The sequence below is a fragment of the Oncorhynchus nerka genome, linkage group LG9a, assembly GCF_034236695.1.
Source record: "Oncorhynchus nerka isolate Pitt River linkage group LG9a, Oner_Uvic_2.0, whole genome shotgun sequence".
Classification (NCBI taxonomy): Eukaryota; Metazoa; Chordata; class Actinopteri; order Salmoniformes; family Salmonidae; genus Oncorhynchus; species Oncorhynchus nerka.
Genome location: NC_088404.1, coordinates 32,218,782 through 32,233,933, shown reverse-complemented (window position 1 = coordinate 32,233,933; position 15,152 = coordinate 32,218,782). Strand labels below are relative to the sequence as shown.

Genomic DNA, 15,152 nt, shown 5'->3' with positions numbered 1-15,152 from the left:
GTGCATCCCTTCAGTGAGACATCTTCATGGCGCAGCCAGGACCACAGAGCAGCAGCAGGACTTTCTTTAAACCTCTTCTTTCTGAGGGAGTTTGTTCCTCTTAAGGCCATAGTTAGGGAAGTTTTGACTGAGCTGGTGTTTCATTTAGTGGTAGGGACTTATCAGGCCAAATGAATATATTGTTTGGGTTAGGGCCTGATCAGAGCCTGGAGGTACTGAGGGCCGTTCACATCCGGGCAAGCACCATGGTCTTGTAGCGGATGCAGCTTCAACTGCAGTGGAGGGAGCGGAAGCATAGTGAGCTGAAGAGGGAGAAAAATAATCTGGATGAGTTTAGTTTAATGGCACACTAGCCTGCCAAAAACAGTAACAGACGGGAGATGACTAATGCTGGATTATGGATGCGCTAAATGTGTTCCTGTGTTGGTTAGAATGAGGAGTTTCCACTGTAGGGCCAGTGAGACATCTTGATGCCAGGACCACAGAGCAGCAGTGGACTATCTTTAAAAGGATTTCCATTTAACCAGGTCATGAGAACAATATTTGCAACTGGCCTTCCAGATAAAGCATAGCAGTGAACAGTGTCTGAGGTGACATGGGGAAGAATTGTCAATGATGAAAAAAAAAATGAGCAGTCTTATACAATTGTCCTCCATGAGGAGGACATTCAATTTGCAGATTAACATGGGGTGATAAATGATCAGATGGTCATCAACACTAGAGATATTTACAATACCAAAAAAAATAAATAAATAAATAAAATAAAAACAACAGATAAAAACAGATGGGGAGAAGACTAAAACAGATCATTAAAAGTGGAATATAATCCATTAGCTGTTGATAGCTGATGTTTAGTTGGCTGAGGGAGATAAAAGTCTCCTGCTGATTTTTGCAGTTCATTCCAGTCAAGGCACAGAGTACTGCAGCCAATTGAGGTGTTTTTAGGGATGATCAGTTTACACCTGCTGGAGCGTTTAACGGATGGGTGTTGCCAAGTGACCAGTGAACTGAGATAAGGCGGAGCTTTACCTAGCATGGACTTGTAGATGACCTGGAGCCAGTGACAAAAAAAATTTTTTTTAAAAGGGGCAGAGCGACGATTTTTACCTTGTCAGCTCAGGGATTCGATCTCGCAACCTTTCAGTTACTAGCCCAACGTTCTAACCACTAAGCTACCTCACACACACAGCCATATATGTAACAGTTTAGCTTCAGTCTCTCTCCTCGCTCCTACCTGGGCTCGAACCAGGGACCCTCTGCACACATCAACAACAGCCACCCTCGAAGCATCGTTACCCATCGCGCCACAAAAGCTTTGGCCCTTGCAGAGCAAGGGGAACCACTACTTCAAGGTCTCAGAGCGAGTGACGTCACCGATTGAAACGCTATTAGCGCGCACCACCGCTAACTAGCTAGCCATTTCACATCTGTTACATATACAGCATATAGACACATACTGTTCATGCGTTTACACAACAAGCAAATAAGCACATACCCACACATTCACATCCAGAGGTGTGTCAGAAAATGACTGGTCCTATACCACAGCGGATACAGTATGATAATGTTAGCTGGGCTGAGCTGGGCCAGTCAAGAGCAGAGCGTTCCAACAGAGAGAGGCAGAGCAGAGGGAGGCGTGAAGGTTAATGCCTACAGGGTACCGCCATCGATCTGACCCTCAGTGCCCCGGTGACTAACATCACTTCAGTAACTCAGTTCCATTTTGGTTTTGGTTCCCCCCACTCCCTCCCTCCAATGTGACAGACATGGGGAAACTCTTGTGATTGTCTTTCTCTTATGTGATTCTATCCTAACTTTGTGACACTCCGTTGGCTGCTGGCATTGAAAACCTGTGTTTATGGGTTTGACAAATGGTTATAGTATGACCGCAAAATGAGAAGAGGTTAGAGAATTAATCCTGTGTTGATAAGTGAATTGATCATCACTGCTTTGGCGCTTCACTTTCAACTGTAATCCAGTATTTGTCACCTCAGAAACTCCTCTCTCTCTCTCTCTATATATATATATATATATATTTTTTTTTCTCTCACTCTCTTGTTGGGCCTAAAGGTGACTGAAGGATCTTTTCAGAAATACACCGTTGTACTCTAAAAATAAGAATTGTTTGTTGTGTTGCTTTTAATCTCAATTTCAGAAGTCTGCTTCTTCTCTATATAATTTATATCAAAGTTGTATGCCTGTTGGAGATTGTAGGATGTTTCTCTCCTACTAAGTCACATACCATGAAGTTATTATCTATTCCTTTCTGCACTCATGTCTTCATGTCTTCAACTCCTCTCAGTTTGTCACACGTCCCCTTGTTACTTACTGTATCTAAATCTTCTTTTTTTTTAAATTCCCTTTCTTCCCTCCCCTTCGTCCTCTTATCCTCTGTTGTCCTCCCCCCTTCTCCTCCCCATTCCCCCTTCCTCTCTCTCTCCCTCTCTCTTTCTCTCCCAGGCGAGTGATGTGCGGTGCGAGTGGTGTGTGTGTGTTTAGCGAGAGAGTGAGCCAACGAGTGAGAGCAGTGTGTGTGGAGTGAGCGAGTGCAGAGCGAGCCACTCACACGGAGCATGCCTCTGCGTCCTGCAGCCGGCAAACATGAGCCACCCAGCTCTCCACAGCAGGACCAGCACACACACTCACACCCCTACACACACACCAACGGCAGCCAGGGGGCCAGCTCTGACAGCGGCAGCTCACGGGAAGAGGACAGCGGCATTCCCGTTTCTGTCAGTGATTTCTCTTTCCGTCCCGCTCGGGAGCGGAGCCCCAGTGCAGGAGGAGGCATGGCGCAGGACAAGGGCAACACGTTGGTGATCCGCATCGGAATACCGGACCTGGCACAGACGGTGAGTTACAGCCTCACTTTCATACTGTTGGACTGTTACTGTTACTGAGGGAGAGAGCTACTGGTGCCTCTCTCCCTCTAGACCATTCTGTTGCATCTCTATTCTCCTATCCTCTCTCGCTGTTCCCTATACTCTCTCTGCAGCCTTTTCTCTTCGTGTTTCTCACTCTCGCCTATTCTATTTGCTCATTTGCTCTTCGGATTGTTTGCTTCCTCTTTTTATCTCCTTGTCTTCCTCTCACTGTCTCTTTCTCTCCCTCTCTATTCTATCTCTCTTTTTCTCTCGCTAATAAATCTCTACCTCTTCATTAGGTCAGCTGCAGCTGACTTTGACAACTGGGCTCTTGACAACTGGGAGAGGGGGAGGGAGGGTAAACGGATGGATGGAAAAGGGAGGGAGAGAGGACGGGAAAGGTATAAGGAGACAAGTAAAGGTGTAGAGAAGACATGTGTGTGGCATTGTTAATTCAGAGAGCAGGGGGAAGAGTTTTCTCTGAACTGTCAAGCTTATATATTCTGTGTGTGTCCTATGTGCACGTAATTTGTGTATGTGCATGCATAAGTGATGTGGAGGTGTTTCCCCTGGGGCTTGGGGGTGGGGATGTCTCCTGGGACGAAGGTTCACTGTTTCAGGCTTTGACTGATATCCTAGGCCCTGTTCCCCTGTGCTCTGGCTCTCTACCTGCCAGCTGCCTGCTTGCTACTTGCTGTTGGTTGTTGTCTGGCTAAATGACTGCAGAACCCCTGCTCAGATCCCTTCAAGCATTTCTCATACCTCACTATGCATGGATCCCTTCTCTGAGCTACTGTATGTGTCTGTGTGTGATCATACATGTGTGCCTGTGTATGTGTCCCTGTGTGTGCCTGTGTGTGTGGCAGATGTTGGCAGTAGGTTGCAGAAGGTGGCAGGGAACAGAGCAGATGTCCAGATGCTAATAAGGCTGTGTGTGTTTCAGCCCCCCCTCTCCTCTTTCTCTCCTCTCTCTCCTTTCACCAGCCAGATGGACTTAGAGCACAGGGCCTGAGTGACAGACTGACAGTTACTAATGAGAGAGAGAGATGGAAAGAGGACACTCAGGACAGGGAATTCCCTTATCGTCATCTCCCTCTCTCCACTGCAGGGCTGTTTGGGGCCGTAGAGGTTGGAGAAGGTTGTACTAAGTTGATTTATGGTTAATGGAATCTATTAGCCTTCACCCACACACACGCTATTGAAATCAAACTGCACTGGAATGGTAGAAAATATGATTTCTGTGTTTGTGAAAAGTCTATAGAGAGCCATGTTTGATTGTTGTACATGAAATGGTACTCCTATGGCATGTTGTGGCAGGTCATGTGTAATAGCATTCTTAATGGAGGGAACTCTATGTAACTACAGTATATACTGTGTACAATGCTGTAATCCCAATGGTATTACAACTAAAGTATACTGTTGTATGAGCCTGAGGCCAGAGTGGCTGTTACAATAAGCACCATGCTTTATTGCTTCATCTAAACCATTAGGAGGTTTAGGAAATGTCTGACCAGAGGGTCAAGCTGAATCAGTACTTCACCAAAGGGAACAAAGCCTAGTAGGGGAAGTAGAATTATGGAAATGTTGTTCCCTGCTTGTCCCTCCCACACGCTCACACATTCACTATGAGGTCTGCTTTCAAACAACGAAAGAAAAAGAAAGTTAAAGCAGAATTGAATCCGTAGTCAGACGGAAGGAATGGAGTCATCTTATTTACATCAAAGCCCCTGCAGATGATCGTAGATGAGTCATATGACTTATTAAAGTGTGTGATATGAATTCACTGAGGAAGGAATTGACTCAGATGTCTTTCTAAGAATGAATAATAGAGTAATGTGAATGTAATAGAGTCCCACAGTTGTCTGGTCAGGGACAGCTAGCTCTGTAGCAGAATCCACTGGTCAGGGACAGCTAGCTCTGTAGCAGAATCCACTGGTCAGGGACAGCTAGCTCTGTAGCAGAATCCACTGGTCAGGGACAGCTAGCTCTGTAGCAGAATCCACTGGTCAGGGACAGCTAGCTCTGTAGCAGAATCCACTGGTCAGGGACAGCTAGCTCTGTAGCAGAATCCACTGGTCAGGGACAGTTAGCTCTGTAGCAGAATCCACTGGTCAGGGACAGCTAGCTCTGCAGCAGAATCCACTGGTCAGGGACAGCTAGCTCTGTAGCAGAATCCACTGGTCAGGGACAGCTAGCTCTGTAGCAGAATCCACTGGTCATGGACAGCTAGCTCTGTAGCAGAATCCACTGGTCAGGGACAGCTAGCTCTGTAGCAGAATCCACTGGTCAGGGACAGCTAGCTCTGTAGCAGAATCCACTGGTCAGGGACAGCTAGCTCTGCAGCAGAATCCACTGGTCAGGGACAGCTAGCTCTGTAGCAGAATCCACTGGTCAGGGACAGCTAGCTCTGTAGCAGAATCCACTGAGAAAGAGGGTGAGTATGCTAAAGAGATACATAGCCCATGTTTCTGTTTATATAGCAACAAGGAAAGGCATTCACTTTTCATTACTGTGGTACAATACAACGTTACAGTACTGTGGTGTTGCTACTGTCCTGGTTTTGTTTCTACTGCTGGTCAATCTGTTGTAGAAGACACATGAGAGACTGGTTGACTATGTGATCATTATTATGGTTGTGGTATTAAGTCTTGTCATTTGGGCCATTGGCTACCCCTGAGTATGTTGATCATATAATGTAAACTCCCTTTTTATAACTCCAGCCATCTTGTCCCAATATGTTGTCTTGTTGGCATATTATCTTGCTGTAAGTGTTGGACTAAGAGATGCAATGTTCCGGGTTCGATTCCCATTTGCATCCGCTCCCAAATTCACTGCAATATTATCTGTTTAGATCCTGGGGATATTTTGCACTGAGTGTAAAATGTAGCGTTGGCATCAGTGCTGTAGGGTTTTCCTAGCTGTTGCCTGCCTAGCTGAAGAGATCTAGCCTATTGAAGCTCAGACACTGCATGCCTTATGGTCAGCTGGACTGGGGGGGAAGATAATGAAGATGGGAAAAGAATGGAATATGGAATAGAATGGAATAAATGGAACATGGAATACACATGGAATAAACAAACATACAAACATACTTACTTGCCTGTGCTCTGTCTGTATCTCTCTCTATATATATATATATCTCTCTCTGCCTCGTCCCTCGTTCCCTCCCCTTCTCTCTGATAATACCGTATTACTGATGATGATTAATGTAGCTAAACTACAAGGGCTCTAAACTGACTGCTGTAATTAACCATCATTAATTATCTCCCTCTGTTATAACTCTATTATTCTCTATCTTTTTGACTCTCTTTCTCCCAGACCTTTTTTCTGACTCTTTTTGTCCCCATCTCTTTTCTTCTCTTTTCTTTCCCTATCTATTTTATACCCCCCCCCCACATCTCTCTCTTTTCTTCTCTTTTCTTTCCCTATCTATTTTATATCCCCCCCCCACATCTCTCTCTTCTACTTTCTACCACATCCCTTGTTTTTAAGCATGCCTTGCCTGTTCTTCTGGCTCAAGTGTCTCACACACACACACACAGAAATCTCCTGGCAGTGCGTGTCTCCTATTTAGTAAGCACCTCACATCCCCCTGTTGCTATTTTTAGTTTCTTTCACAGTAGCAGTGGCACGAGACAGAGTTTCCATCTCCCTCCCAACTCTCTCCTGCGGCCCTTCATCTCCCTCTCTCCCTATACCTCCCAACTCTCTCCTGCGGCCCTTCATCTCCCTCTCTCCCTATACCTCCCAACTCTCTCCTGCGGCCCTTCATCTCCCTCTCTCCCTATACCTCCCAACTCTCTCCTGCGGCCCTTCATCTCCCTCTCTCCCTATACCTCCCAACTCTCTCCTGCGGCCCTTCATCTCCCTCTCTCCCTATACCTCCCAACTCTCTCCTGCGGCCCTTCATCTCCCTCTCTCCCTATACCTCCCAACTCTCTCCTGCGGCCCTTCATCTCCCTCTCTCCCTATACCTCCCAACTACCTCTCCTGCGGCCCTTCATCTCCCTCTCTCCCTATACCTCCCAACTCTCTCCTGCGGCCCTTCATCTCCCTCTCTCCCTATACCTCCCAACTCTCTCCTGCGGCCCTTCATCTCCCTCTCTCCCTATACCTCCCAACTCTCTCCTGCCTCTCCTTCATCTCCCTCTCTCCCTATACCTCCCAACTCTCCCCCTCCCCTCTCTCTCTATATATATATCCCTCCCTGCTCAATTGGCAATTTAAAAAATTGATAAAACTACATCTTATGGAACAATGCAGACTGTGAGGGGACACACACACACACTGTGGTATTGTTATATATATATTTTTTTTTTACCTTTATTTTACTAGGCAAGTCAGTTAAGAACAAATTCTTATTTTCAATGACGGCCTAGGAACAGTGGGTTAACTGCCTGTTCAGGGGCAGAACGACAGATTTGTACCTTGTCAGCTCAGGGATTTGAACTTGCAACTTTTCAGTTACTAGTCCAACGCTCTAACCACTAGGCTACCCTGCCGGGGATATTGTACATATTTTGTTGTGGATAAGTAGTGATGTAGTACTGTTTTATTTTACATTTATTTGAACCTTTTTTTGTGTGATGTGCCTTAATGTGTTTGGACCCCAGGAAGAGTAGCTGTTGCGTTTTTTGTTTTTTTGTTTTTTTCTACTGTGTTATTGACTTGTTAATTGTTTACTCCATGTGTAACTCTGTGTTGTCTGTTCACACTGCTATGCTTTATCTTGGCCAGGTCGCAGTTGCAAATGAGAACTTGTTCTCAACTAGCCTACCTGGTTAAATAAAGGTGAAATAAAAAAAAATTTTTAAAATGGGGATCCCTAATAAAACCAAAAATACAAATTGTTGTCCAGATAGGGAGGGATGACCCAGCATAGCCCAGCTCCCCTTACCTCTTCCTGCTATCCCCCTCATTCCCTCTGTTTTTCACTACCCGTCCCTCCCTCCATCTCCCTACCTGCTTCCCCATCTTCCAACAGCTTCCTTCATACAAAGAATGAGAAATAGCGCGAGAGTATTAAATAGTGAGAGAGCAGTGGTGGTCAGTGCCGTTTAAGATGAGGGAGGACTATATATATATATATATTTTTTTTTTTACAGCATATTGGATGACTGTCATTCATATTCCATTCACCCAGCTCATTGTAAAATCGATAGGTTTAGGCTACTACATGATACTCAAATGTCCCCTATACCCATCATGAGGTTGCTACAACCTGGTCTATGAATTAAAGTTTACAACATAGGTGCAGATAGGTCGAGAGACAAATTTGAGGTGACAGAAAGTGACAAAAGGACAGCCAGTGACACATTCAATACCGACTTGCACACTCTTGCCTGCATCTAGACGATATAGGGTGTAATCATTAGTCCAACAGTTGCAAACGATAATTTTTATTGGACAAATTCAGATATGTTTATCCTATTTGTTCCGTTTGCTTCCGTTTAAGGTATTTATTTTCAACAGAATCGGCAGAATGAATACACCCCTGATCACGTGTAAACACAGTTCACTTTCATTGCAGCCACGTTGTATTCCTTTTCACATCTATGCGCTCTCCTCCTCTCACATTTTTCCTTCGCATGTGGACTTCAACATACAATAAATCAGCTGTATGTGACCAGGTGAAAAAACCTTTCCAAGCTCTGACACACACACTTATCCCACCAGACATGTCACCAGGGGTCTTTTCACAGTCCCCAAATCCAGAACAAATTCAAGAAAGCGTACAGTATTGTATAGAGCAGAAAAATTAACAGCAAAAAGTAACAGCTCAAATTAACAGCAAACCTGGTTTAAAAAAACAGATAAAGCAACACTTCACGGTACAGCCTCTTTCCCCTATTTGACCTAGATAGTTTGTGTGTATGTATTGAGATGTAGGCTACGTGTGCCTTTTTTTAATTGATGTAGTTCTGTCCTTGAGCTGTTCTTGTCTATTTATGTTCAGTATTAAGCCATGTTTTGTGTGGACCCCAGGAAGACTAGATGCTGCTTTTGAAACAGCTAATGGGATCCTAATAAAATTCTAAATACCAAAAAGCCAAGCCATATAATAACCGCTACACACAGCCTACATCATTGTCACCATATTAACTAAAGTAACACCATAGTCAACATAGTTAATATAACTAAAGTGTTAGTAAACCCACTACAATCATGTAGTAATGTTAGTGTACAGTTGTCACGCCCTGACCTTAGTTATCTTTGTTTTCTTTATTATTTTTGGTTAGATCTGGGTGTGACGAGGGTGGTATGTGTGTTTCGACTTATCTAGGTTTTTTTGTATATCTATGGGGTTTTGCAATTGTCTAGGTAAATGTAGGTCTATGGTGGCCTGAATTGGTTCCCAATCAGAGACAGCTGTTTATCGTTGTCTCTGATTTGGGATCCTATTTAGGTTGCCATTTTTCCATTTTGGTTTTGTGGGTTATTGTCTATGTTTAGTTGCATGTCAGCACTCGTGGTTATAGCTTCACGGTCGTTTTGTTATTTTGTTCAAGTGTTCTTTGTTTTAATAAAATAAGAATTTATTAATCTCACGCTGTGCCTTGGTCTCATCGTTATGACGAACGTGACAACAGTCAGTAAGCAGTTTAGAACTTACTCTCTCTTGCTTCTCCTTCAGTTTGGAAGAAATTGATTTGTTAACTGTTCAACTATTGTCTTTCTCTCTCTTTGAGTCAAGTACTCACCACATGTTATGCAATGCAGTGCTAGCTAGCTTATGCTTTCAGTACTAGATTTTTTCCCCCAAGATGGCACAGCAGTAAGATGTTTTTGTCCCTGTAAATATTGTCTTTTTCGGGGGGTTTTGTATACGTTTAATTATATTTCAATCACTTTTTTCCATTTTCAAATTAAATATACCTTCCTGCAACCCGCCTCACCCAATGGGGTACGGATCTGCTATTTCTTTAGACCTTATAATCGGAACTTCCATCAGAAGCTAGCCAGCTAATTAGCTACTAGCTATTTAGTCATTGTTAGCCACTGATGGCGGTCTTTACCTTTAGCCTGGACATCAGCCGCTTTAGCCCGGATAATAACTGCCAGTCTGCAAAGTGCGATATCAGCCCTGAGCATATAGGACTGCTTTCTTTCCCAGTACATCACTGGATTCCTGCCGCAAGCTCTGGACCATTACACCGGATCTTTGCAGCTAGCTAGCTGCTACCGAGTGGCTATTGTGGCTAACGCCCTTGTCCAGAAGCATGCACTAGTTAGCCTCAAGCTAGCATCGAGCTAGGCCCATCTCCCGGCTAGCAAACGAAGTACACCAACTACAATACCTCTCTTGCCAATTTGGCATGGACCCTTTGTCGACACGGCGCCCCGACGATCCATCGCGACTGGTCTGCTGATCTGCTGATGTAATTCCGCCAATGTGCTATCCCTGGCCCGCTAGCTTCCTGAACACTGTTCGCCTAGCATAGTAATCGACTATCTATTGCTGCTCATTGGACCCTATGATCACTCGGCTACACAGCTGATGCCTGCTGGACTGTTCATTAACGTGGTACTTCATTTTGTTTACCTGTCGGCCCCAGCCTCGAACTCAGGCCCTGTGTGTAGATAACTGACCCTCTCTGCCCATTTATCGCCATTTACCCACTGTTGTTATCTTAGACCCGTTGTCTTAGCTCTCCCAATCAACACCTGTGATTGCTTTATGCCTCTCTCTAATGTCAATATGCCTTGTATACTGTTGTTTAGCCCAGCTCTCATTGTTTTATTTTATTGTGGAGCCCCTAGTCCTGCTCATCATGCCTCAGATAGCCCCCTTGTCCCACCCCCACACATGCGGAGACCGCACCTAGTTTAACTGGCACCTCCAGAGATGCAACTTCTCTCATCAATGCCTAGATTTACCCCCACTGTACTCGCACCCTACCATACCCTTGTCTGTACACTATGCCCTGAATCTATCCTACCATGCCCCAGAAATTTGCTCCTTTTATTCTCTGTTCCCAAAGCACTAGACAACCAGTTCTTATAGCCTTCATCCGTACCTTCATCCTAGTCCTCCTCTGTTCCTCTGGTGATGTAGAGGTTAACCCAGGCCCTGTGTGTCCCCAGGCGCTCTCATCTGCTGACTTCTGCAACCTTAAAAGCCTTGGGTTCATGCATGTTAAAAACTCTTAGGGCTAGACGGGACAACTTAACATCAGGAGCCTCCTCCTAAGTTTGCTTTATTCACTGCACACTCCGCCAACCCTGATGTCCTAGCCGTGTCTGAATCCTGTTTTAGGAAGGCCACCAACAATTCTGAAATTTCCAACCCCAATTACAACATTTCCATCAAGACAGAACTGCTAAAGGGAGCGGAATTGCAATCTACTGTAGAGATAGCCTAGTCATACTATCCAGGTCTATGCCAAAACAGTTCGAGCTTCTACTTTTAAAGATCCATCTCTCCAGAAATAAGTCCCTCACTGTTGCCTCTTGTTATAGACCCCCCCTCAGCTCCCAGCTGTGCCCTGCACACCATATGTGAATTGATGGCCCCCCATCTATCGTCAGAGTTTGTACTGCTAGGTGACCTAAATTGGGATATGTTTAACACCCCGGCCATCCTACAATCTAAGCTAGATGCCCTCAATCTCACACAACTTATCAAGGAACCTACCAGGCACAACCCCAAATCCGTAAACATGGGCACCGTCATAGATATCATCCTGACCAACTTGCCCTCCAAGTACACCTCTGCTGTTTTCAACCAGGATCTCAGCGATCACTGCCTCATTGCCTGCGTCCGTTATGGGTCCGCAGTCAAACGACCACCCATCATCACTGTCAAACGCTCCCTAAAACACTTCTGCAAGCAGGCCTTCACCCAAATGCAGAAAGTTGATGTTTTGAAAGAGCTGCAAAATCTGGATCCATCCCAATCTGGACATTCTCTTCCTAAAATTATCAGCCGCCATTGTTGCAACCCCTATTACTAGTCTGTTCAACCTCTTTCGTATTGTCTGAGATTCCTAAAGATTGGATAGCAGCCGCGGTCATCCCCCTCTTCAAAGGGGGAGACACTCTAGACCCAAACTGTTACAGACCTATATCCATCCTGCCCTGCCTTTCTGAAGTCATTTGAAAGCCAAGTGAACAAACAGATCACCAACCATTTTGAATCCCACCGTACCTTCTCCACTATGCAATCTGGTTTCCAAGCTGGTCACTGGTGCACCTCAGCCACGCTCAAGGTCCTAAACGATATCATAACCACCATTAATAAAGAAAGTACTGTGCAGCCGTCTTCATCGACCTGGCCAAGGCTTTCGACTCTGTCAATCACCGTATTCTTATCGGCAGACTCAATAGCCTTGGTTTCTCTAATGACTGCCTCGCCCGGTTCACCAACTACTTCTCAGATAGAGTTCAGTGTGTCAAATCAGAGGGCCTGTTGTCCGGACCTCTGGCAGTTTCTATGGGGGTGCCACAGGGTTCAATTCAAGGGGAGACTCTTTTCTCTGTATATATCAATGATGTCGCTCTTACTGTGGGTGATTCTTTGATCCACATCTACGCAGACGACACCATTCTGTATACATCTAGCCCTTCTTTGGACACTGTGTTAACAAACCTCCAAACGAGCTTTAACGCCATACAACACTCCTTCCATGGCCTCCAACTGCTCTTAAGCGCTAGTAAAACTAAATGCATGTTCTTCAACCGATCGCTGCCCGCACCCACCCGCCTTACTAGAATCATCACTACTCTGGACAGTTCTGATTTAGAATACACAGACAACTATAAATACCTAGGTGTTTGGCTAGACTGTAAACTCTCCTTCCAGACTCACATTAAGCATCTCCAATCGAAAGTTAAATCTTAAAACGGCTTCCTATTTTGCAACAAAGCCTCCTTCACTCATGCTGCCAATCATACCCTCATAAAACTGAATATCCTACCGATCCGTGACTTCAGCGATGTCATTTACAAATTTGCCTTCTCCACTCTACTAAGCAAATTTGATGCAGTCTATCACAGTGCCCATATACCACGCACCACTGCGACCTGTATGCTCTCGTTGGCTGGTCCTCTGAGCATATTCATTACCAAACTCACTGGCTTCAGGTCGTCTTTAAGTCTTTGCTAGGTATAGCTCTGCCTTATCTCAGCTCACTGGTCACCATAACAACACCCACCCGTAGCACGCGCTCCAGCCGGTATATTTCACTGGTCATCCCCAAAGCCAGCATCTGCTTTGGCCGCCTTTCCTTCCAGTTCTCTGATGCCAATGACTGGAACGAATTACAAAAATCACTGAAGTTGGAGACTTATATCTCCCTCACTAACTTTAAGCGTCAGCTGTCAGAGCAGCTTACCGATCACTGCAGCTATACACGGCCCATCTGTAAATAGCCCATCCAACCAACTACCTAAACTTGTAATCCTCCCTCTCAGCATTGTTTAATTACTGCTTATAAATCCCTTTTTCTCTCTCCATCTGTATGTGTGTTCGCTAGTGGTTCCTCTGGTCAGTGTGTGAAAACTCAGACACACCTTCTTCCAGTAGGCCATGGGAAACACACCCTGGAAATGTGTGTGTGTGCGTGCGCATGTGTGTGTTCAGCGGATATTAGAAGCTGTATTTGCTCTGGGCTCTCTGTGACTTTGTGCCACATGGTTGAACTCTTTGGGTCACTGATGTGAGTGAGTGTGGGGTGGTTTGGGGTGGGGGGACCAGTGATGTGAGAGAGTGTGGGGGGGACCAGTGATGTGTGGGGTGGTTTGGGGTGGGGGACCAGTGATGTGAGTGGGTTTGGGGTGGGGGGACCAGTGATGTGAGTGAGTTTGGGGTGGGGGGGACCAGTGATGTGAGTGAGTTTGGGGTGGGGGGACCAGTGATGTGAGTGTAAGTTGAGCTGTCCATGGTTGTGTATGAGTGTGCATAAGATATACTGAGAGAGTTGAGATAAAGAGAGAGGGGAGGGGGGAAGAAAGAGAGGCATTGGGAGAAAAGGAGAGATGTAGTGAGACTGGGACAGGGAAAGAGGGAACAAACTGATTTGTAAGTGTGTGAGTGTAATTATTTGGTGAAATTGTAATGACTTTGGCAACATTTTCAACAGCCTTTTACCAACCCTTGTAAACTTCTGGAAAAAATTGTGTTTGACCAGATACAATGTTATTTCACAGTAAACAAATTGACAACAGAATTTCAGCATGCATATAGGGAAGGACACTCAATAAGCACGGCTGAGAGAAATTGATTGATTCAATGATTGTGGGGGCTGTCTTGTTAGACTTCAGTGCAGCTTTTGACATTATCGATCATAGTCTGCTGCTAGAAAAACGTATGTGTTATAACTTTACACCCCCTGCTATAATGTGGATAAATAGTTACTTGTCTAACAGAACACAGAGGGTGTTCTTTAATGGAAGCCTCTCAAATATAATCCAGTTAGAATCAGGAATTCCCCAGGGTAGCTGTTTAGGCCCCTTGCTTTTTTCAATTTTTAATAAGGACATGCCATTAACTTTGAGAAAAGCCAGAGTATCTATTTATGCAGATGATTCAACACTATACATGTCAGATTATGGGAGGCACACATTACTACATAGAGCCATGACTACGTGGAACTCTATTCCACATCAAGTAACTGACGCAAGCAGTACAATTTGATTTTTAACGTATAAAAAACACAGTATGGAACAGCAGGGACTGTGAAGCAACACAAACATTGGCGCACACACACACACACGCAACATACACACAATACATACACATGGATTTAGTCATGTAGATATGTGATAGTGGTGGATTAGGGGCCTGAGGGCACACATTGTGTTGTGAAATCTGTGAATGTATTGCAATGTTATAAAAATTTATAAACTGCCTTAATTTGGCTGGACCCCTGCTTTGGCAGCAGCTATTGTGGATCCACAATAAATACAAATATAAACATGTTTGTGCCAATAAAAATTGATTTCAGGAGACCTAGAAAGAGAATGAGGAAAAGATAGGAGAGATGCAGTATAGTCAGTTTGTCAGTTTTCTGTTCAATATTTCAGTGGTATCCTGTACTGACTGTTCCTCCTTATTCTCTTAACTATGGGGATTATTGTCTTCATGACTCCTGGAGATTCCTACTGTAAACTGTGTGTGTGTGTATGTTCCTAGATTCTGGAGACCAGGGGATGTTGTCGACCTTCCATCCTGCCAACTCCCCTGTGGCAATGGCATAGACTAAGATATTCATGGAGCTAGAGGGGGTTGAAGGAGTGTTAAGTAGAATAAGGACTGTGCAGTAGAATGTAGGCTTACTTTATGTTTCC

General features: G+C 44.8%; 1 protein-coding gene across 1 annotated transcript in view; it reads left to right on the top strand.

Annotated features, from left to right (window-relative positions):
- Nucleotides 1-2,466: 2,466 nt before the first annotated feature.
- The window catches only part of LOC135573375 (SH3 and multiple ankyrin repeat domains protein 2-like), a 54,128-nt gene continuing 41,442 nt past the window's right edge, over nucleotides 2,467-15,152 (top strand). The window contains exon 1 of the mRNA XM_065022488.1: nucleotides 2,467-2,852. Coding sequence (XP_064878560.1) covers nucleotides 2,574-2,852 — 279 coding nt within the window. The 5' untranslated portion in view covers nucleotides 2,467-2,573. The remainder of the gene's footprint in view (nucleotides 2,853-15,152) is intronic.